We start from the raw sequence: 24,179 nt of genomic DNA on the forward strand, positions 1-24,179 counted from the left end.
GTTTGTTTTTTTTTTTTTTTTTTGAGACGGGACTCCCTATGTGACTCTGGATGTCCTGGAACTCACTGTGTAGACCAGGCTGATCTTGAACTCTGTTCAGAGATCCGCCTGCCTCTGTCTCCCCAGCGCTGGGATTAAAGGTGTGCGCCACCACACCAGGCTTCTACTTATAATCTTTTAAAGTGTCTTTTGCCTCCTGATTCTTCCTTCTGCTACCTTGGGAGCAACTGAGTGGGTAAGGTGTCACACACACACACACACACACACACACACACACAGAGAGAGAGAGAGAGAGAGAGAGAGAGAGAGAGAGAGAGAGAGAGCGCAAATCTTCACTAGCTCCACCTTTCTTTTTCCTCCAACTTCTTCTTTCTTCTTTTTTTCCCTCAGCGGACACTGATCTTACGGATTTCAAGAAAAGAGGGTCAACTGATAAAGCATTCTTCACTCCCTGGTGTTTATTCTGCCCCGCTCCCACCACCCAGCCTTGAGCAAGCAGGCAGGGAACAGAACAGCCTGGTGATGGAACTGCAGAGACAAAGGAGAGAGGAGCAGGCTCAGGGGCTGCATTTGAGTTTTGGTTCGGGTCCTTCCCAGCAGCCAGCTTTGTAGACACACAGCAGATCATCTGAGACGCACCACCAAGCACGTGTGCATCCTTCCTTGCTTGCTGTAAGCGTGTGCCCATCTGAGTGTGCATTATCTTTCTCTCTGCATCCGTAACCCTCTGTGACCTCCTTCCTAGCTCTCCCTGGTTCAGGCAGAGCTGCATTGCGGAAGGCCTCAGGAATCCCCAATGAGCAACAGACGAGCTAACACGAAAGCAAAGGGCAAGGGGCAGCCGGGTCCACTTGGGAGAGTCTTAATAGGACACACCGACTATCAGAATCCTGCTCTGCACAGGGTGGGAGGGGGATGGGGGAAGCTTATAGCGGTGACTAGCGTGTACGGATGAGTGGATGACAGCTGGGAGGGCGGCACAAAGACAAATGACAGCAGCTGGACTGTACAGATCAACGGCCAGTCTGGGCCGATGGCCACACCTGTGAAAACCCCTCCTGCTCAGTAGCATACACCACCCTGCCTGAAGCTCCCAACGGGTGATCAGTGAACACTGAGAGGTACGGGGTGGGGAGTTCACACGTTGTAAGTCTTCATGGGTTTGTAGAGGGGCGGCAGCAGCCCGTGGTTCTCGCGGACGATTTCCAGGTACTCGGATGGCGAGTCCAGAAAGAGGGATCCACAGCACAGCTGGCAGCAGCACTTGAGCCCAGTGACTTCTGGACTCTGGTCAGAGGAGAAAGGTCAAAATCAGTTACCCAAGGTGAACAAGGCCCCGTGGGTCAATTACCGTCCCTTGGTTCCCCCGCCAGCCCGTTCTGTGGACTTGAGAGTTCAGCAGGAAAGAGACAGTCAGATGGGGCACCAGCTAGCTCAGCAAGTCTACCATGTCTGTTTGGTGTATCATCCCAAACGTAAGGATTTAGCGGGACTCCCTCCAGGCATACCGGTCCACCTACCCTCCCTGGATCAGCGGTCTAGCCTCCACCCTACAGAGCACCTACCCTCCCTGGATCAATGGTCTAGCCTCCATCCTACAGGGCACCTACCTCCACTATGTCCTTCTGTTGAGTAGCACTCCGCACAGTCATGTACATGACAAAAACCAGCAACACGGTGATCAGCGTGGCGCAGGGGAAAGCAAAGACAAATGGCTGGAAGGCTGGGAAGGAGAGAGCAAAGTTAGAGGGCTGGACATCTGGTGCTGAAATGCTGGCTCATGGGTAGAGGCATGTACTGCCAAGCCTGACGAGCTGAGTTCCATCCCAGGCGTGAACACGATGGTGGAAGGAAATAACTGGCTTCTCATCGTTGTTCCCCGACTTCCACATGTGTGTTGTGGCGCGTATACACATATACAAGCACACACAGCAGCCAGGCAGGCGGTGGGGCCACATTCCTTGATTCCCAGCACCAGAGAGACAGAGGCCAGCCTGGTCTACAGAGTGAGTTCCAAGACAACCAGGGCTACACGAAGAAACCCTGTGTTAGAAAATGAAAGAAAAAAAGAAAGGAAGAAAAAAGACGGAAGGGAGGAAAGAAGGAAAAGGCACCCACAATAAATAAATACATAAGTGGTTTGTAAATATATCGGGTTTTGTGTGTGTTTGTAAGTGTGTGGATATATTATGAGTGCAGGTATTTAAGTGTGCACAGATGTGTGTGCTTATGGAAATCAGGACAACTCTCAGTGCTGTTCCTCAGGTTCCTTTGGCTTTTTATTTGAAACAGAATCAAGACCTCCATCAAGCAGGCCAGGCTGGCCAGCTCCAGGGATTCTCCTGTCTCTGCCTCCTAGCTATGGCCAGCTTTTCACACAGATTCTGGGGAACGAACTTTGATCCTCATGTTTGCAAGGCAAGCACTTTACTGACTGAGCCCAAAATTTTGTCTCTAAAGAAGCAAGCACAATGGAGGTGAACACAGCAAACCCCATTAAAGAAATTCTTCTCCCATATGCATATATTCTATTTCCACAGGAAAATCCAGAATTTAATGGAAAAATTTAAAAGCAACAACCTGGGACTGGGGAGATGGCTCAGGGATTGACCACTTGCCGCACAAGTCTGAGGATCAGAGTTCAAGTCCCCAGAACCCACATAAATCCCAGGTGGGCACAGTGGCTTACAGTAGTTCCAGCCATGGAAAGTGGAGACAGAATCACCAGAGCCAACAGGTACAGAGTCTAGCCATGTTAGCAAGCTTTGGGTTTGACTGGGAGACCCTACCTCATTGAATAAGATGGAAGAGTGATCAAGAAAGGTTCTTTTTAGATACTTTTATTAATATTTAATTGTGTGAGTACACACGTTAGTGCAGTGCCCATGTATGCCAGAAGGGGGCATTGGATCCCCCTAGACCTGGAATTACAGAAGTCATGAGCTCCGCAGTGTGGGTGCTGGGGACCAAACTCAGGTCCTCGGCAAGAGCAGTGAGCGCTCTTAACTCCTTAGCGGTCACTTCCGCGGGGGGACCATTCTTTTTATTTCTGTATGTGTATGATTGTTTTTCCTTTATGTCAATGGGTATCTGGTGTCTGTGGAGATCAGAAGACGGCATTGGATCCCCGGGAACTGGAGTTACAGATGGTTGTGAAATACCGTGTGGGTGCTGGGAACTGAACCCGATCCTCTATAAGAGCAAGTGCTCTTAACTGCTGAGCCTTCTCTCCAGCTCCCCAGAAGATGATTCATAACACGAAACTCAGGCATCTGCGTGGGCCTCTAACCTTACACCCCACCACAGAGAGAGAGAGAGAGAGAGAGAGAGAGAGAGACAGAGAGAGAGACAGAGAGAGAGAGAGACGAGGGAGAGAGAGAGAGAGAGACAGAGAGAGACAGAGAGAGACGAGAGAGAGAGAGAGAGAGAGAGAGAGAGAGAGAGACGAGGGAGAGAGAGAGAGAGATAAACTATGAGAATGTTTAAAAATATATCTATAATCTACTTGGTAGTTGTTAGGTCTCAAAGAAACAATGGAAAAGCCTCACTCAGTATCTGTGGCTCCTCCTTGTTCTCTCAGCACCCTTCACCATGATCCCTCCCTCCCAGGGGCTGGGCTTCCATGTCTCTTCCCCCAGCCTGATCCCTATAAGACAACCATTTTGATCACTTGGTCTCTTGGCCCTGGCTGCCTCTCTTGGTCAATGGCTCCTCTCTCCTCTCATGGTCCAGTTTAATCTGCCAGCCATGTTCAGCCTGTACTCTTCTAGCTGGCTGCATTCTCCCCTCTATCTACCATAAAAGTCTTCTCTGTGCTTTAGGAGTGGTCATATCCTCCTTTTCTTTCTTTTCTTTTTTTAAATTCAGTGATATCTTCTCAGGGGAAGTTAATTTCCCTATCCCGGTGCGTGGGCTGGACTCATTGACAGGTAGGTAAAAGTGAAGGTGTATGACCCCAGAGTCGACATGATGAACAAGAGGAGCCCGAGTGACGTTAGTTCCTATGGCAACGGAATCAAACTGTAATATATAGAAAACACATCTCTCTGGGTATTTCCATAGGTGATTAGGAGAAGTGATGGTTAGCTGTCAACCTGGCATGACTTAGAATCACTTGGGAAGACAGTATCAACTGAGGGTTCATCTAGATCAGGTTTGTCCATGGCATGCCTGTGGGGAAACTGTCTTGATTGTTAAATGAAAAGGAACAATCCACCCTGAATGTGGGTAGCACGATTTCCTAGTTTGGGGTGTTAAGTTGTGTAAAAGTGAAGAATTCTGGGGCTCGAGAGACGGTTCAGTGGTTAAGAGCACTAGCTGTTCTTCCCAAAGCCCCAGGTTCAATTCCCAGCACCCACCTAGCAGCTCACACCTGTCTGTAATTCCAGTTACAGGAAATCTGGCACCTTCACACAGACATGCATGCAGGCAAAACACCAATGTACATAAAAATAAAAATAAATCTTTTTTTTAAAAAATGAATGAAGAATTCTCTACTTTTGTGTGTGGATGCGATGTTGACTAGCTGCTTGAATTCCTGCCTTGATGTCCCTCAATGATGGACTATATATACCCTGGACCTGTAAGCCAAATAAACCTTTTCCTTCCCAAGTTGCTTTTGATCAGGATTTTATCACAGCAGCAGAGATGAAAGCAGGACATTACATCGCTGAGGACATGAAGGCCAAGTTTTGCTCTGGCCCTTCCTGTGTCCCCTCTGCCTGCTTCCTGTCAGCCGTGATGTAAGTTGCCCTTTTTTTGTGTGATGTAAGTTTCCTGTCTACTGTGAAGAAGTTTCCCTAGTCACCTGCTCCTACTGGTGACCATGATGTTTTGGCCATGTTCACAGAGCTAAGCAACTGTGGAATGAACTCTCAGATCCTTTCTCTCAAAACAATGGCAGCTGTTTGGTCAGGAATTTAGTTGGCAGTGATGTAGAAATAACGGACACGGGCCCCTTCTAAGCAATGCTGTGCCTTTGCCCCACCTGGCAGTTCTGGCCTCACCCACAAAGCCTCTTGCCAAGAAAAGCATGGTGGAGTCGGACGAGGTTGGTGCTTGAAGTTAGGTGGTCATGGGTTCAAATCCTCGCCCTGAACATGCTACGTGAGGCTCACGCCTACCTGAGAGGCTGCCAAGGGAGAGCAGTGTGGTGAGGGGTGAGAATGTGCTGGCTCCGCAGCGCTCGCTCTTCCTTCACCACCACGAGGCTGCTTCCCAAGAAAAGGTGGTGTGCCTGAGTGTGCGTGTGCAGACACGCTTCCCTGTGGAGGCCAGAGGTCGACATCAGCTATCTCCCCTAATCACTCAGTATGCTCTGCCTTGTTTTTCAGAGTTCATGTTTGTTTTGTTGGATTTTTTTTTAATTTGCACTTATTTAATATTTACTTAGAGTGTGTGTGTGCATGTGTGCATGTGCGTGCGTGTGTGTCAGAGAACAACTTTGTAGAGTTAGCTTTCTCCTTCCACCATGTCCTTCCTGGGGCTAGAACTCAGATCCTCAGGCTTAGCGGCAAGCCCCTTTACCCGCTGGGTCATCTTGTCAGTCCATTCTTATTTTGGTTGTTCGCTTGAGGCAGGGTTCCACTTGGTAGCCCTGGCTAGCCTGGAACTTCTCCATAAACTAGGCTAGCTTTGAACTCACAAAGCTCTGCCTGCTTTCTGCCTCCCAAACATTGAAATTGTAGGCATGCACCACCACACCCAGCTTCTACCTTATTTATTTATTTATTTATTTATTTATTTATTTATTTATTTATTTATTTAGGGTCTCTTACTGAATTCGGCTAGATTGACTGTCCAGGGAGCCCTAGAATCCTCCCATCTCCACATCCCTGCCTCTAGTACTGGGGTTACAGACCCAGGTTGCTGCATCCGCTTTTATGGGTTCTGGGGATTAGAACTCAGGTCCTCATGTTTGCACAGACAGCATTTTACCTACCCACGGAACCATCTCCCCAGCTCTGGGCCAGTATCTTCTCCATGAAATTCATGGAGTTCTGGACACTCACCAGAGCATGTTGGAGCCAACAGAGCCCAGGGGACCCAAGGAGGCCCTGAGATCATCCAGGGCCTGGGTTGGGGTAGGGTTCTCGAGGTTCAGAAGGAGACCAGAGAATAGGGGGAGTGGTAATGATGATAACAATGAGTAAGTGGGAACATGTGGGAGCTGACTTCATTGTTACTGTTTAACGATGCTGATGTTCATGGGGGTGTTGGTGGGGTTGATGGGGACTGTGTTACTAGGTTGGTAGAGTGCTAAGGACTGTATTGGCAGAATTTGGTGCTGGTGCTGGTGCTGGGTAGAGTATTATAAATAGTATTTAGTGGGGGTGATGAAGTTGATAGAGTGTTAGGGATAGCATGAAGGAATTTTGTTGAGGCACTGGTGTTGGTAAGGAGTTGGTGGTGGTATTGAATGAGTTTGGTGGCAGTATAGAGATCAGTAGGATGAGCTGGCATTGGTAGAGTTTGGTAGTAATGCCTAGAGTGGTAGAGTGTTAAGGATGCTTCTGGTGGTGTTCGGTGTTGGTGTAGAGGTTGGCAGAGTTCTGGAGATGGTGTTGGTGGAGCTTATTGCCTCTGCTAAGGTTGGCAGGGTATTTAGGATAATAATAGTGGAGTTTGGGGTTGGTGCTAAGATTGGCAGTGTTGATTGTTGGTGGAATCTGGTGATGACAATGTTGGCAGAGTCGGTGGTGGTGGTGGTGGTGGTGGTGGTGGTGGTGGTGGTGTTAGTGGCTTCAGCATTTGGTCATGGAAACGTGGGCTGTTTCTTTACCTAGGAGAACCTACTAGTGATCTGAGTGCTGGTGGAGTCAATTCTTGATCATCGGCGACCAAGCGATTGGCCAGTCACCAGAGGTGGTTTCAGGCTTTTGATACCTATTAATGGCACTGCAGCAGAAGGCAAGGTGTCACTTACTGGAGGGCCACACCTGAATCCTATGGAACTGGTTTGCCCTGCTGATGGCGTTCTCAGCTCGGAAGATGAAGCAGTAGTCCCCGGGGTCCTGGAAGACGTGGGTCACGTTCAAAGATGTGCCGGTCACCAACACAGGGTGGCACTCTCTGTCCTCCACTGGGAGACATCCCGGCTTGAGGCCCCAGCACACCTTCAGAGGGGGGCTACAGAGGAGCAGGTACACATTTTCAGAAGTGGCTTGTGACCAAGAACAGTGAGGGTGACAGGGCAGACACTTCAGAGTCCTTTCCATATGGATACCAGGCTGCCCTGGTCCATGTGACGGTTCATCTTTAAGAGGACTTAGAATCACCATGGAAACAAACCTCTGGGCATGTCTACGACAGGGTTTCTAGGTTAGGTTAATTAAGGTGGGAAGTCCCACCCTGAATGTGGGTGGCACCACTCAGTGGGTTACAGTCCTAGATTTATTAAAAGGGAAAAGCAGGCTGAGTACCGGCATCCATCACTCTCTGCTTCCAGACTGTGGATGTTATGTGGCCAGTTAGCTAAAGGTCTCTCTGCTCTGCCTCCCCACCACGAACTGTGAACTGAAATAAACCCTTCCTCCCTTTGGTTGCTTTCATCTGGTATTGTGTAGCAAGGAAACAGTTAACTAATACATCTCAAAATCAAACACTCCAGATGCAGGAAATCAAAAATATGAAAGAGCTATGCCCACAGTTCTTCCCCAGTGCACAGCCACAGGGCAGAACGGTAGCATGCTCGCACGAAACCTAAGATCTTCAAGGGACAGAGCAGGATCTTTCGCGTCACTGGAAGTCTTGAGAGGCCACAGAACACACACACAGCACTCTGGGGGTTCACTCACCTCCCGAGGAAAGTCAGGCTCATTGTCAACTTTTGGAATGTCTGCAAGAGGGTGGGCGCTGAAATCTGGATGCCTTGGAGGGCCTCTGTAAGAAAGGAGGAAGCTGTTAGACCCAGTGGCTGAGGATCAATACGAGCCCCACGGCCCCTTAGGATGCATGGCCACCTCTGTGTTCTTGTCTCTCTGCCACTCTCTTACCCACTGTTACTAAGCCATTGACTATGCCAGAAGAAAAGCGCCAGTCATGACCAGAGGCAAGGAATCCTCCCAAGGGCTGGAGAATGTCCTAGTTAGTTAACTAGAGAACAAGGATCATCAAGGACCAGCTCCCTAGTGGTAGGTGTCTGGTCAAGCTCGGATTTGGAGGCAGGATGGCCTGAACTCAAATGCCAGCTCTGCTAAGGAGTGACAGTGTGACTCTGCCTGCGGCCTTGGGTGGACTCTCCCGAGCAGACATGAACAGTGGAGATGGCTCCAAGAATATCCATTCAAGGGCAGCCCCATGCTAGCCCGGAGTCACATGGATCTGGAAGGATCGTTGTCTGGGGCTCCTCAGGCACAGGCAGCCTGGCGGGAGACCTACCCCGAAGCCTTAAGGAAGATGAGAAGTCTCCGCTCTTCTGCACGATGCCCTTCGTGGCATCCGGCTTTGTCTGCTCCCATTCTGCCACCACCCTGACCTTCACCGTGAAGGTTCCAGCATTCGAATAGTTGTAATAGGCCACAGGGTTGTCGGTTATCAGCAAGGTCCTACAAGAAGACGAGAAGGGATCTGAACGCAACCGTTTCCCCTTCCAGGATTTCAGAAGTGCGTCCAGCAAAGCGTCATGGAATCACCTGTAGCTCCAGCGTTCGAGAGGCAGAGGCAGGATCTTAAATTCAAGGCCAGCCTGGGCCACACGGACAAGCTTTTTCTCCAAAGTGGAAACAAACAAAAACCAAAACCCGTAGCTTTTAAATCTTAAGTTGTTGGTTCTAGCTTTCTATGGTTGTGTTTGTTTGTTTGTTTTTGACTTTTGAGGTAGAGGCTTATGAGCCCAGGCTAGCCTTAGACTTGCTCTGTAGCCCAGGCTGGCCTTCATGTTCTGATACTCCTACCCACCCACCCCCGAGTGCTGGAATTAAAGGCCTGTGCCACCATACATGGGTCTCATCCTTTCTTAGGGTGGGGAAGATTTCTCAGTGGTTAGGACCATGCTCTTGCAAAGGACCTGAGTGCAGTTGGTTCCCAGAATCTATGCTGGGCAGCTCACCACACCTTTAACTCGAACCCTGGGGGACCTGTCACTCTCCTGTGGCCCCCCATGGGCACCCGGCACTCATCAGCACATATCCATATACAGACATGAACACACACGCATTCATGTGACTAGGAAAAAGAAAAACAAACCTTGAAAAAAAATCAAGATTTCTTTGGGGGTTAAGCCCTTTAAACCTCTCAGGGTCCAGAAAGATTCCCCACAATAGGCGAAAACTGGCTAGGGAAAGGGATCTGGGGGCAGACCAAACTGACTGACTCAAGCTCGTTCCTCCTGCTCGTTTCTTTCCTTGGCCGATGAAGAAAAAGGAGAAAGGAGAGGAGAAAAGAAAGACTGTTCTCCACAAAGCTTTTGGTTCACGTAGGCATGCAGACAAGTTAGCAAGCCCGTAGGCGGTAACAATAGTATCAAACTGGCATTTCAAAAACCCGGTGGATCTGACAGGGAGGCCCCTTAAGCCTCGGGGGGGGGGGGGGGGGGGGGGGGGGGGGGGGTGAAGCTCCCCGGTGACTGGGAACACAGCATTGGTAGCCATAGTAACCTGTGGGCTTGATTTGCATTAGCGTCTAGCTGGTTGAATTAAAAGGAATCTCTTTGTCTCTGGTGTATAGGGGATTTAGATGGGGCTAGGGTTTGAGAGTGAGTCTCTAAGAAACCACACACTTATTATTCAATACTGGTATGGTTTAGACTGTATCTAACCTGAAATCCTCTTTCCTATGGTCTAGTCTGATGTGGGGGAATGTCCTTCTGTATATGTGTTGCTTTTATTGGTTGGTGAATAAAGCTGCTTTGGTCAATGACTTCACAGAGTAAAGCCGGACAGGAAATCTGAACAGAGATAGAGTAGGTAGAGTTAAGGAGAAAAAAAATTTAAAAAAAAAAAAAAGGAATCTCTTTTGGGGACTTTGCTTTTGACTCCAGCAAGGTGCCCAGGTGAGAATTTTCCTCTCTGAAGCTAGTTTTAGCCACTCGGCCTTCTTTCCGTATAAGCAGTATAAAAGGCTATGATCTTATGTTAGCTGAAACCAAGGTGAAGGGTAATACGGAATAGTAGTAATTTGTTTAGAGCAAGGGCCAGCAGATTCCACCTTCCCGAGTCTGCTGCTAGAGCAAATATACCACCTCCTGTTTGGGGCTCCTTTCTTACCAGTGCGTACTGTCAATAAAGTTGTGGGGGCCTAGTTTTATGTAGATTTTGGCTGTGAGAACAAAGGTTTGACTGAGTGGATGCTTTCACACCAATGCTTCAAGGTGTGGGGAAGGTATCGGGTTGCCCTACAGGAAAAGTCAGGTTTACATGGCAGGGATATCGTGGAAGGGAGAAATGCCATGATTCCACAAGGTTTCTACCAAATTGACAGTGACTTATCCAAAAGACAGGTGTTCCTGCAACTCTGAAAAATCGGTTCTTTATACTATTTATAATATATATATATATATATACATATATATATTATGTCTAGTGGTCTGTTAGCTGTACTTTTACTGTATAATACTTGTGGGCTCATATTTGAGGTTAATAAAGACGGCTCGGTGGGTAAAGGTACTTGCTACCAAGCCTAATGACGCGAGTTTGATTGATCCCCAGAATTCCTGTGGTGGAAATAGAAAACTAACTCCTACAAGCTGTCCTCTGAACTTCACATACAGGGAGAGACAGAGAGAGGAAAGATTTCTGTATAGTTCTGGCTGTCCTGGAACTCTCTTTATAGATCAGGCTGGCCTTGAACTTGCAGAGATCCACCTGCCTCTGCCTCGGCCTCGGCCTCTGCCTCCTGAGTGCTGGGACTAAAGTCTGCACCACCACCTGGCAGGACTGTTTTTTAAAATAGAGTAAATAGCTGGTCATGGTGGCCCACGCCTTCAATCCTGGAGGGGCAGAAGCAGGCATATCTCTGTGCATTTGAGACTGGTCTGTATAATGAGCTCCAGGGCAGTCAGGGTTCTGTTTGAGACCTTGGAGAGAGAAAGGGAGAGAGGTGGGAAGGGGGGAGGGAGAGAGAGAGAGAGAGAGAGAGCACAATGCATACCCGTCTCCGAAGTCCCATCGGTAGAAGAAAGAAGCCGACTTGAAGAAGTCGCTCGGGTCATGGAGGAGGAAGGAGAATCTGAGGGTTTTCTTGGTGATGTAGCAGTTCGGCCAAGACACAGAGGAGTTTTGGGTAATGACTAGGTTTCCCACAAGTGACTCTGAGAAAGACAAAAGGAGAGTGAGTCTCAGAGGCAGGGAGTGCCTGAGTGTGATGTCGGGCAGGAACAAAGCAACCACTCCCTGGTTCATCCTCCTCTGACCTTCAGAACTATGTGCGGTGTGGGGGACCCCAGAAATCCCTCAATGCAGAGACATCCCAGTCACCCCCTGCTGGCAGCGACTCACAACACATGCCAAATGCTCAACCTGTGTCCCTGCCCCCACCCCCCTTTCACAGTGTCTGGCAAAAAGGCCACCCACCAGGATGAAAGGCATGGGCTGAAGGAGGACATGATGCCAACACTTGTAATTCCAGAACCTGGAAGGCTGGGACAGGAGGATCAAGAGTTCAAAGCCATCCTTGGCTACACTGTGAGTTGGAGATCATCCTGGGCTACATGAGACCCCGGTCTCAAAACAAACCAATTTGCGTCAGAACTTAACACATATACTGTTTTTGCTGTTGTTACTATTGTCTAAGAAATACAGTGTAGCAACTGCTCCTATGGGGTTTATATTGTATCAGACCCTGTGAGGCATGGGGGAGGTATTTAAAGGATATGGGAGGGCCTGGGAATGTAGCTCAGAGAGCGGTCAATTGCCTAACACACAGGAGGCTCTGAGTTCCATCCCCAACACCAAGAACATAGTGGAGGACTAGAGCTGGTGCTAGATCACAAGGACCAGAGTTCAGATCCCAGCATCCACAAGGGATGGCTCACAGGACTTCTGCGGCTGAATCTTTGAGCTATCTGCTGCCCTCTTTTGGCCTTTGTGAGAACTGCATGCATTTACGTTAGCAGAGTTTATGGGCTTAGTTACATAAATTCTGTGCTTGCATTTCTTCCTATATAATTTTACAAGCATGGGCATTTCCCACTCAGGACATTAAAACTCACCTGAAGGGTCATGATTAATAAATGCATAAATTGGGACTATTGAGATGACAACCATCTCAATAGGTAGAGGCACCTACCATTGAGTCTGACGGTCTGAGTTCAATCCCCAGGTCCCACAGAGAAGAAATAGAAAATCAACTCCTGCAAGTTGTCCTCTCACCTCCACATGGACACCATGGCACAGGTACCCACATACATGTACACCCTCACTAAATAAATAAATGTAGTAAAAAAAAAAACACTTTTAAATACTTATATACATTAACTGCGTGTCATAGCATATGCCTATAACTCTAGCACTGAGGAGGCTGAGGCAGGAGGATCTTCTTGACTTCAAAACCAGCCTGGGCTCTCTAACAAGACTCCTTCCCTTCCACAACTCCTGAAAAAAGGCACACAAATTACTTCAGTGTCTTTAATCAGTCCCCTAAGGGTTGTGTATCTCCCGTGTTTATATCCTGTTTTCTTTATCATCATCATCTTGCGCATCAAGCAGTGCCCATATGAAGGCTGATTTCTTGAAGGTAAATTCATTTAGACTGTAAGCCCCAGGTGGGTGCTGGGATCTGGACTCTGGACCTCTGCCAGAGCAGCAAGGCCTCCAAACTGCCAAATCATTTAGTGTGTGTGCCTGGTGCTTTAGGAGGTCAGAGAAGGTTGTTGGATCGTCTTGGGCAAGAGTTACAGACAGTTGTGAGCTGTCATGTCAGGACTGGAAATTGAGCCACAGGAGTCTTTAAGAGCAACAAATGCCCTTAACCGCTGAGACAACTGTCCAGTCTTTTTTTTTTTAAATAAACTATTGTAATTACATTTATTTATTTATCTATCTATTTATTTCTTGTGTATGTGTGTGTGTGTGTGCCTGTGTGTGCAATCATGCCATGATATGAATGTCAAGGTCAGAGGGTAACTTGCAAGAGTGGGTTCTCTCTTTCTACCATGTAAGTCCTGGGGATTAAACTCAGGTCTTTTGGCTTTGCAGCAAGCACCTTTACCTGCTGAACCATCTTGCTGATCCTATTTTCTGACTCTTTTTTTAACTTAATGAACAACCAAGAAACAAGCCATGTTTATAATTTGCTTTTGTTTGATTACTGCCAATTATCAAGGCTGGGTTTTTTTTTTCTTCTGCAGCAAGAGCTTGAGAGCAGCGGAGATGGCTCAGTTGGTGAAGTGCTTGCTTTGAAAGAACAAGAACCTAAATTTGATCCCCCAAACTGACACTTTTCAGAAGAGCTGGGCATGGTGGTGGATTGCATTTGTAGTCCTGTTGCAGGGTATTTGTTTAGCTATGTAAGGATGTATTGCTGTTTTACCTTGCCTGCCTAAGGCACCTGATTGGTCTAATAAAAAGCCAACCAGCCAATAGTGAGGGAGAAGGGATAGGCGGTACTTCCAGGCAGGGAGAGTAAGGAGGAGAAATTTAGGTTTGGGGAAGAAAGAAAAGGAGATGACAGGAAGCCACCAGGGAGATGCCAGGGGCCAGACAGACAGACACAGAGGAAGCAGGAAAGTAGGACATACAGAATGAAAGAAAGGTAAAAAGCCCCAAAGCAAAATGTAGATGGTTTAAGTTAAACGAGCTAGTGGGACAAGCCTAAGCTAAGGCTGACATTCATAATTAGTAACAAGTGTCTTTATTTGGGAGCTGGTTGTCGGCCCAAAGAAAATGCCAACTACATAATCCCAGTGCTGGGGCTTAATGGCCAGCCAGCCTGTCTAACTGGAACTGGTGAGCTCACCAATGGGAGATCCTGTCTCAATCTAAAAGGGTAGATGCAGCCTGAAGAACAATGCCAGAGGTGCGCTCTCTCTCTCTCTCTCTCTCTCTCTCTCTCTCTCTCTCTCTCTCTCTCTCTCAAAAACATAGAACATATACATGCAAACACACATGCATAATACTTGAAAGTAGGCCTGGTGGCGTATTGCAGTGGTAAGCTCTTGCACAGCATGATCGAGGCCCTGGGTTGCCCAACACGAGAGAGTTTTGAAAGCCAATAAGTAAACAAGAAAGGCCCTCAGAGATCCTCACCTTTGATGGGGAGGACCAGAGCACTCCTGGCTAAGGGCTTGCACATCCAACAGTCGACAGCAGTGACCCAGACAGTGATTGGAAAGTCCCCAGGCCTGTTGCCCACCACATGGATAGTTGAGGTTAGATTCTTCTCGGTCTTGGCAGTGAGGGTTAGTGGCGCGTGGATCCAGTGGAAACGGTAGAGGTGGGTGTCTGTAGGCAGGGACAGGTTGCCATTGTCCTTGACCATCAGGCTGGCTGAGATGGTCACTTCTGTGCCAATGGTAGCGGGACCATCAGTAGTAAGACTAAGATTATAGAGACCTAGGAGACACATGCAGGCCAGGTTTCAGGAAGGCAATGAGAAATCCTTCAGCAACCTTTCTAATCATCAATGACAGCAAGTGGGGCCAGCAAGATGTCATCACATCAAATCTGATGACATGAGTTTGATTCTCCGGTCAAAGAAGAAAGCCAACTCCCCCAAGTCTTCCTCTGCCCCTTCAAATAAATGTAGCATCACAGAGTGTTTCTATTTATTTACAGGGGATCCTTAACAAGACTCCTACTTGATGTCCAGACCCACAATATCCCGTGTTTTCATCCTTGTTCATTCCTTAGCTCACTCATTCACACATACGGTTCATGGAGAACTTTAAATCAGGCATCATAAGAGATTAACAATAGTAACTAATAATAAAATGGAACCAGCTGGGCAGTGGTGGCACATGCCTTTAATCCCAGCATTTGGGAGGCAGAGGCAGGCAGATCTCAGTGAGTCTGAGGCCAGCCTGGTCTACAAAGTGAGTTCCAAGACAGTCAGGACCATTACACAGAGATACCCTGTCTTGAAAGACCAAACAAACAAACAAACAAATAAAATTGAACTAAGATTGGAGGTGTATGCCAGTAATGGCAGCACCAGGGAGGCTGAGGCAGGAGGACTAAATGTTTGAGTCCACTCTGGGCTACATAATGATTGTGTTCAAAGCTGGTTTGGGCTATATAGTGAGACTCTAGCTAAAGAAACAGAACAAAGCTGGGCTGTAGTGATTCATACCTTTAATCCCAGCACTTAAGAGGATTGCCACAAGTTCAACACCAGTCTGGAATACGTAGGCAATCCTCCTACCACCCTGTCTAGAATGAGCTGATACAAGCTCATGCCACCACACCCAGCTGGGCTCCACTCATTTCACTAAGACCCACGTTCACAGCCAAAGTCCCTGAGTGGGGCTCACGTCTTCTTAGGCATTGATACAGCAAGCAGTGTGTATTCCCTTTGTATTCTGTCTGCACTGTAGCCAAATGTAACTAAGTGTAAATTAGCCTAATGTTACTGGTTGCATCTACTTAAATCAAGCTTTATGTTTCTCAGGCACTGCACCACCACCATCACCATCATCACCACCATCACCACCACCACCATCATCACCATCACCACCACCACCATCACCACCATCATCATCACCACCATCATCACCACCACCACCACCATCACCACCATCATCACCACCATCACCATCATCACCACCACCACCACCACCACCATCACCACCATCACCATCATCATCACCACCACCACCATCACCATCACCACCACCATCATCATCATCACTATCATCACCAACCATCACCATCACCACCACCATCATCATCATCACTATCATCACCACCATCACCATCACCACCATCACCATCACCATCACCACCACCACCACCACCATCATCACCACCATCACCACCACCATCATCATCATCACTATCATCACCACCATCACCATCACCATCACCACCACCACCACCACCATCACCACCATCATCACCATCATCATCACCACCACCATCACCACCATCACCACCACCACCACCCTTCCATCCTCCCATTCCCCCCATTCCCCCCACTCCCCCACTCTCCATGTTTAACAACGTTGTGGCTAGTGGTCAGCCTTCCGCAGGCACACAGAATATTTCTGTTTGCCCAAAGCTCTATTTCCCATCTGTGGTCCCTCTGAACGTTTGCTCTCTTCACTTCTTGTCAGGGTAAAAAAGAGCCCGCTGGGATCAGGTGGGGGCTGGGTATACAGCTAAGTGGGTGGAGTGCTTGCCAGGAGTGAAGGAAGCTCTGGGTTCCAGTCCATGAATGATGGTGACAAACACCAACAGTCCTAGCACTCTGGAGGTGGAACCAGAAGGTCCACAAGTTCAAGGCCATCCTTAGCTACATAGTGAATGTGAAATCAACCTGTGCTATAAAAGTGTTTGTTTAAAACAAAACAAAACAAAAAGCCAGCTGTCCCAAACATCAGCCACAGGCCTCTGATTTTCTCTTTCCTGGCACACCTCCCTCCTTTTCCAGCCACCCCCCCCCCCACCATGCAGTCATCTGGATCTCTGCTCCTGGCCCTGATCTATGCCCCACCCCTTCTTCCCCCTCAAGCTCCTAACATTTGCTCTAATGTGATCACAAACCTTCTTTTGGGGTCTAGATTCACAGCTGGGAAACTTCCACCTGGCGGCAGCCTCTTTAACCCTTGCAGTTCCAGAAGGCACACGTGGCGCACGCTTTTAAACCCAGCACTCAGGAGGCTGAGGCAAGTGGGTATCTGTGAGTTTGAGGCCAGCCTGGTCTACAAAGTGAGATCTAGGCCAGGCAGGGCTACATAGTGAGTCCCTATCTAAAAAATAAAAAAATTCCCAGTACCCAGGATGTTAGATCAGTGGGAACAATACTGCTGCCAAGCCTGATGACCTGAGTTTGATCCCGGGGTATGCAAACATTTGCTGAAAATAATAATAATAAAAATCTAAAAGTAAAAAGAATGTCCATTCTACCTCTGTCCTACAGTAAGTTTGTAGGATGCTTTCCCATGCCCTGATCCCTCAAAGCTTTCCTGACAGACTGGGCCCATTACTGTCAGGACTATACTGAATGGAGACTTCTCTTCTCCCGGTGTGCTCTGAATTCCTTGAGGACAAGGGTCACCTGCATCTTTATTATGCAAACAAAATGTTTACCGTGTAGTAAGGAGCCAGGGACATGGCTCTGTGGGGATGAGGACCTGGGTTCAATCCCCCAGACCCATGTAAGAAACAGCCAGGCAAGATGAGGTATACCTGTCCCTGGACTGGAGGAGGCAAGGACAGGAGATCTTTGGGGTTTGCTGGCCAATCAATCTAATGGAATCAGTGAACTCCAGATTTTACTGTGTTTAAATTTTATTAAAACTAAGATTTGGGCCGCAAGGTCACGTTAGCAAAAGCCCAAATGTCTATATCACAACCATGTGTTATTAGTGGTCAGCATGAGGCTGAGCCATACATAGGTGGACAGCATCTGAGGAAGACATCCCAGGTCTCCCTGTCACCTCCAAGTACAGGAGCACGTACATGAATGCATGTGCACCATCGTGCATACCCATGCATGCCCACAAGCGCACATAAACATATGCACACACATGCCCCCCCCCACATGGCCACAAGTGTGCATGCATGCACTCACACGCCCACAAGTGTGCACACACATACACACATGAACACACGCGCACACCCATGCACTCATGCACACGTGCCCACGAGTGCGCACACCCACAAGCATGCACACACACACGTATGTGCACATACACACACTCATTCACACACACATGCACAAACCGTATGGTAAGTGTTCGGTGGGACTTCTGAGTCACGTGATTACCTGGAAAGGAAGAGGTGGCACAGAGTCCAGACCACCTGACACTGTCGCAGACCATTCACCTGGGGGCTACTGTCTGCACCCCTTCTGTGTGCCCCACCCCCACAGGTGCTGGCGTTACCTAGCATGGACATGTTCCTCTTCAGCATGAGTCCACAGGATACCTGCTGGAGTCTTCAGCAAAACCAGGAGAAGGTTCTGTGTGCAAATGTGCCTCTGTTTATCTCACGAGGACTTTGGCTTCAGTCTTTTCTGTTGCTCTGCCCCCTGGTTCCTATTATAAATCCCTTTTCTTCAAATCCATGTGTTGAGTTATAAAGCTGTTTGAGCCAAAATACTAAAGGCATGGGCCACTACTGTTACCAAGATACCATGGGTTTGAAGGTTAATATGGTCACCATGGTGGGGTTTAGTTTAGTTTAGTTTAGTTTAGAGACAGGATCTCTCTGTGTAGACCAGGCTGGCCTCGAACTCACAGAGATCCATCTGACTGTACATGCAATATGACCAGCTGGCATGGCCCCTGCTGCCATAAATTCCCGACACGATGGACTTTATTTTTGGACACTTATTTATCATTTTTGGGAAAGGATGCATGTGTGTGCGTGTATACATGCATGTGTGTGCGTGTATACATGCATGTGTGTATGTGTGTGCTCTTGAACATACATTGCGTGTGTGTATCACAATGGGCATGTAGCAGGGGCATCAGTTTTCTCCATCTAACATATGGGTTTCAGGAACCAAATTCAGGTCTTCGGCTTTGGCAGCAAATGCCTTTACCCGCTGAGACATCTCTACAGCCCCATTTCCTATTTTGTCGTAGCATTCAGGCAAGCTCGTAACACAAAAGGAAAGGGCTGCTGTTGCTATCCCCCGGTTTTTTTGCCCTCCCTCTAGTTGGCAGGCAGCACATCTCTTTCCTCAAGGGCTCTTACCTGCCACCCCTCCCCCTCCACCCAGCCCCTTCTTCCTCCCACTCAACTGGAGGAAGAACAAGGACCAGAGCGAAGCTCTGAGGTGGCGGGGACACTAAGCTGCATGTTAATTGCCATCCTGCATCTGCAGTGAGATTGGGCTGACGCAGATCGGTTGCCATGGAAATGGAATCAGGGGGCAGCTGGCTGGAGCCGGGAAGAAAGAGGACCTACTGACGATATTGTTGCAAATGGCTGCCTAGCTCCTAGGAATTCCCACCAGCCCTGCCTAGAAGAGACCACAATGGTCTTAAAAACAAAACAAAACAAAACAAAACAAAAACAATCCCCCAAAACAAACAAACAAACAAACAAATAAAAAACCAGCAGCTGGACTAGAGTGCTGGCTCAGAGGTTAAGAGACATTGCTGTTCCCATAGGACCTAAATTCAGTTCTCAGCATCTACTACAGACAGCTCACATCCAGATCCTGGGGATCCAATGTCCTTGTCTAGTCTCTACAGGCATTCAAACGCATGTGCACATACACTCATGATGATAAATGTGCATGCACATAAATAAAAATAAATTTAAAAATCAAAAAGAAATTAGAAACAGAAGCTGCACCAGGCATGGTGGTGTACCATGTCTTTACTGCACTTGAGAGGCAGAGGTATGTAGATCTCTGTAAGTTCAAGGCTAGCTTGGTCCACACAAATGAATTCCAGGCCAGGTGGGGCTACATAATGAGACCCCCATCTTAAAACAGAACAAAACACCACCAACAATAAAAACGCCCAAAACAACAACAAAAAACTGGAAGCTGGGGCTGGGAATAGAGCTCAGTTAATAGTGTGACTACCTAATGAGGCCCCAGGATCTATCCCCAATACCTCATCATGCTGAATGTGGGGGCACATGTCTATAACCTCCAAAAATCTGGAGGCGGAAGCAGGAGGATTAGAAGTTCAAGGTCATCTTCAGACCAGCCTCCCAGGTCACATGAGAGCCTGGACCCCTTTCTCTGGGTCAAGGTGACCTCCTTCTTCCTCTGGGCTTTTGGGAAGTGTCCAGGGTATGCAGGCTAAGGTGGGCAGTGAAGATCTTTGCCAAGTGTGGCTGAAGGAACCTGAGCCAGAGTATCCCCTGTGACTCTGCTCGTCCAAATTCATCCTTCACGTTTGGGAGCCCAGATGAATAAGGAGCACAAGCAGCCACCACCAAGGTAAGGGCTCGGAGGCACCCCCAAAGTGCTCAAGTGACATGGAGCTAAATGTGCGGAAACAGAAAGAGAGGGCAATTGCCTTAAAAGCATGGCCCCAGTTTCCTGCCAGGTTTCCATGTTTCCCCATGATACATGTGAGGCCTGGAATATTCTGGAAATGGCTGTTGTGGCCTTTCCACACAGCACATGTAGGCAGTGAAAAAAATTGTCAAACATGTCTGTGATGGTCTACATAACACAAAAATCCACCTGCTTCTGCATCTCAAGTGCGTGTGCGTGTGCGTGTGCGTGTGCGTGTGTGTGACTAGAGTAGCGACTCATGCTTATAATCCCAGCACTGGGGAAGGGGAAGCAGGAGGGTGCAAGTTAGAAGCCAGCCTGGGTAATTCCTGAAGACCTCATTTCAAAATAGATATTGCCTGATATGATGACACACGCCTTAATCCCAGCACCGGGAGCCTGAAGAAGGAGGACCTCTGAATTCGAGACCAGGCTGGCTACAGAGTGAGTTCCAGGACAGCCAGGGCTATACAGAGAAATACTGCCTTGAGATAGATAGATAGATAGATAGATAGATAGATAGATAGATAGATAGATAGACAGACAGACAGAAGGGTGGAGAGAGAGGGATGGATGAGTGGGAGGAGGGAGAGAGGGATGAATGGGTGGGTGGATGAATGGATGAATGAATGGATAGACAGAGAGACATATTTTATTGTGTATTTCTTATAATTTAAATCACATAACTTCTACACATATAAGTCAGTGGATCAGGGTGTCCATTTCTAGATGAATTCTATATTGAATTTCCAGGAGAGGGAGAGAGTGCAGGTAATTTTATATATGCAAAATTCCCACAAAATCCTCTGATGCATGCCAAAAACGCAGGTTGTTTTTTTTTTTTATTTTTAATTTACTTCGTGGCTCTCCCGTTCTCTCAGATCTGTATCAGGTCCCCTCTCCCCGCTCCCCCACCTATTTTAATGGGCGTATGTGCGGTGAAGAACGATGTCTTTTTTTTTTTTTTTTTTTTTTTTTCAGCTGCTCACAACCCACCGGTCTCTGACAATTCTCGAACCTGGGTCGTTTGTTACTCCTAAAATGGGGTAGGAAGGTTGATGTTGGTCTTTTCATCACGGAGAGATGGGTTCTGGTGAGCCTGGGGAAGAATCTGTCGGCTCAAGGTCCCATTTTAAAAAAAAAAATCATTCCCAGGGAGGAAATGGCAGACTGGCCTCCTCGGCTGTAGACTAGTACCTGCGCCGCCCCTAAGCCAACGCAATCACGATGGAAATCTCTAGAAAAAGGCGACATCTTAAAGCAAAAGCGCTGCCCCATGCAGGCAATGGGGGGCGGTTCTCCCTGGGGGAGGCTGAGGCGCGATGACCTCTCTCCCAGCCCACCCGGGGTTCTCAGCATGCATCCATGCTCCCTGTCCCTCCCCTCAGTGAATACCAGTCCCAAGCATCGGGATGGATGTGTTTCCCAGGGCAGAGTGCTGGAAGCAGGCATCGAGGGAAAGCAGGGAGACACCCCTAGTGCTGGGCGACTTCTGGGCAAAGGGGTGTCCAGCAGGGGTACGACGCCCCGAGTCATCTCGGTAGCTCAAGTTCCAGATAGCACTGGACAGCTCCAGGCAGACTCTGGCTTGCTTACCTGCAGCCGCCCTCGCCGGGCCCAAAGGCAGCAGGCAGGCGAGACAGAAGACGAGGCGGAGGTCCGACCAGACAGCGGCAGCCTTAGCCATGGCGCAGTGTGAATGCCGAGGGGTTCCGGGCGGATGCGCAAGGAGCAGGGCTGGAGCTCCGCAGTGGCGGCTCCGTGTGGCTGTGCGTGAAGACGCAGCGCTCGACTGTCCCCGCCTGCAGCCACCTCCGCCCACACAGCCCTCCCCGGAGCCCCAGAGTCCCTCCCCTCAAGGGATCACAGCCTTACTTCACCAGGTGCGCATGCTCTCTTCCCGCATCGTGCTTCTGTCGGATCCAGAGCCATCTTTCCAGCACTGAGACCGAGTCTCTTTACTGAACCTTTAGCTCATCAAGTTAGTTAGACTGACTATCAAGGAGCCACTGGAGTCGGCCTACCTCCATTTCTCCCAGCACTGTGGCTACAGATTCTCACCGCGCCTGACTTTCACATGCATGCTGGTGATCCGAACTCAGATCCTCATGCTTGTGCAACAAACAGCCAAGCCCCCTCCCTAGCACTTAATCTCTCTTACTGTCCTTCACTGCTTTGTATCCATTTTGTATTTACAGAATGTCTCCGCTCAAACTAGCTACAGTTCCTTGGGGATAGCCCTAGTGATGAATACACACACTTGCCTCGTGGTGATGGTAGTGCACGCCTTAATCTCAGCACTCGGGAGGCAGAGGCAGGAGGATCTCTGTGAGTTGGAGGCCAGCCTGGTCTATAGAGCCAGTACTAAGACTGGTACTGGGAAACCCTGTCTCGAAAAAGAATTCAATGTACACACTTAACTGTTGTTGATTAGTTCTGTTTTTTCTTTTTCTTTTCCTTCTTTTTCTTTTCTTTCTTTTCTTTTTTCTTTTTTTTAAGACAGGTTTTATTGTGTAGCTCTGACTATTCTGGAACTAGCTCTATAGACCAGGCTGGCCTCCAACTAACAGAAATTTGCCTGCCTCTGCCTCCTGCGTGCTGGGATTAAGGGTGTGTGCCACCACTGCCCAGCTTGCTTTTGCTTTTTGAGACAGGCTTTCTGCTGGACATCTCAGGCTGGTCTGGAACTCACTTTGTAGCCGTGTGTCATTGTTTTCTTGGGAGGACAGCTATGCCCCTGCTCCTCCTGGGATCCAGCCAATGTTTCCTCTTGCATAGATGGGGTTTCCCTGACCCCGTTAGGCTTCCGTAGTCTATACACTGTAGTACTTCCCAGGGCCACAAGCTCACAGACAAGGCAGAATTGCTTACCGCTGGCTAAAAGGTACAGGAGGGAGTGGTTGAGAACAAATGAGGGTCCAACGACCTTCCCCATGCTTCTCTTTCTATGGGGGAAACTCAGCAGTCAATAGGCCCAATCTTGAGGGTCTCTGGCAAGCAGTTGCAGCTTCTCAGAAGAAGATAGTGGCTGTCATGCTCAGAGGAGCAGGGATCAAGGATAGGTGTGGCTAATAGGACCTCATTTCAGCAGCGTTCCGTTTGGGCTAATATTTCTGGGTAGTAGAAAGTTCACCTTTATTATCTATCTAATTCTATGTGTGTATGTACGTGTGTGTGTGTGTGTGTGTGTGTACGTGTGTGTGTGTGTGTGTGTGTGTGTGTGTGCAGTCAAACACATGCTAGTGTATGTGTGGAGGTCAGAAGAGGACTTGCAGGAATTGGGTCACTTCTTCTACCACCTGAGTCCAGGGGATAGAACTCAGGTCATTAGGCTGGGCAGTAAGCATCTTTGCCTGCCTAGTCATCTCGTTGCCCCTCACTGACGTTTGTTAATGGTAGCCTTTTGAAAGGAGATTATTCTGTCTGTCGGTCTTTTCAAGGTGGTACGATTGAGTATCTGTTGGTCACAGATGGCAGAAGCCCCAGGGTTCATATTCCTACTAAGGCAAGATAATGAAGCAGGGAAAATCTTGGTGAGGTGATGAGGAGAAAGACAGTCTTTTATCTTAGAACCTGGTTAAAATATCTTACCAGGAGAGAAGCAAGAATTCTGCATACCTGCATATATATATGCATATATACATATGTGTGTGTGTGTCATGTATGATCATACAGACACATACATCCATTAATAAAAAAAATTGAGGGTTTTTTGTTTTGTTTTGTTGAAACTGGGTTTCTCTGTGTAGCTTTGGAGCCTGTTCTGGAACTCGCTTTGTAGACCAGGCTGGTATCGAACTCACAGAGACCCACCTGCCTCTGCCTTCCGAGTGCTGGGATTAAAGGTGTGGGCCACTGCCCTATAAAAATTTTAATTTATTTTAAAAAAAGAACTCCAGCATGGTTAACAACTGCTTAAGGTCTGTGATAGTGTGATTATGTATGGCCCCCATAGACTCACGTGTTTGAATGCTTGGCCCATATGGGGTGGCACTATTAGGAGGTGTGGCATTGTTGGAGGAAGTGTGTCACTGTGGAAGCGGGCTTTGAGGTCTCATATGCTCAAGCTATGCCTAGTGTGTCACATGGTCTCTTTCTGCTGCCTGAGGATCAAGATG

At 48.2% G+C, this 24,179-nt stretch overlaps 1 protein-coding gene across 1 annotated transcript; it reads right to left on the reverse strand.

The window, feature by feature from the left end:
• Positions 1-1,137: 1,137 nt before the first annotated feature.
• On the reverse strand, positions 1,138-21,748 carry Tmem130 (transmembrane protein 130). Its single transcript, XM_038346838.1, has 8 exons — positions 21,658-21,748; positions 14,184-14,489; positions 11,089-11,248; positions 8,380-8,546; positions 7,797-7,881; positions 6,926-7,128; positions 1,611-1,723; positions 1,138-1,287 (listed from the first exon to the last, which is right to left on the reverse strand). The coding sequence occupies exons 1-8, from the start codon at positions 21,746-21,748 to the stop codon at positions 1,138-1,140; spliced, it is 1,275 nt and encodes a 424-aa protein (XP_038202766.1).
• Between the last annotated feature and the right edge of the window lie 2,431 nt (positions 21,749-24,179).

This window comes from Arvicola amphibius, chromosome 10 (assembly GCF_903992535.2).
Source record: "Arvicola amphibius chromosome 10, mArvAmp1.2, whole genome shotgun sequence".
Taxonomy (NCBI): domain Eukaryota; kingdom Metazoa; phylum Chordata; class Mammalia; order Rodentia; family Cricetidae; genus Arvicola; species Arvicola amphibius.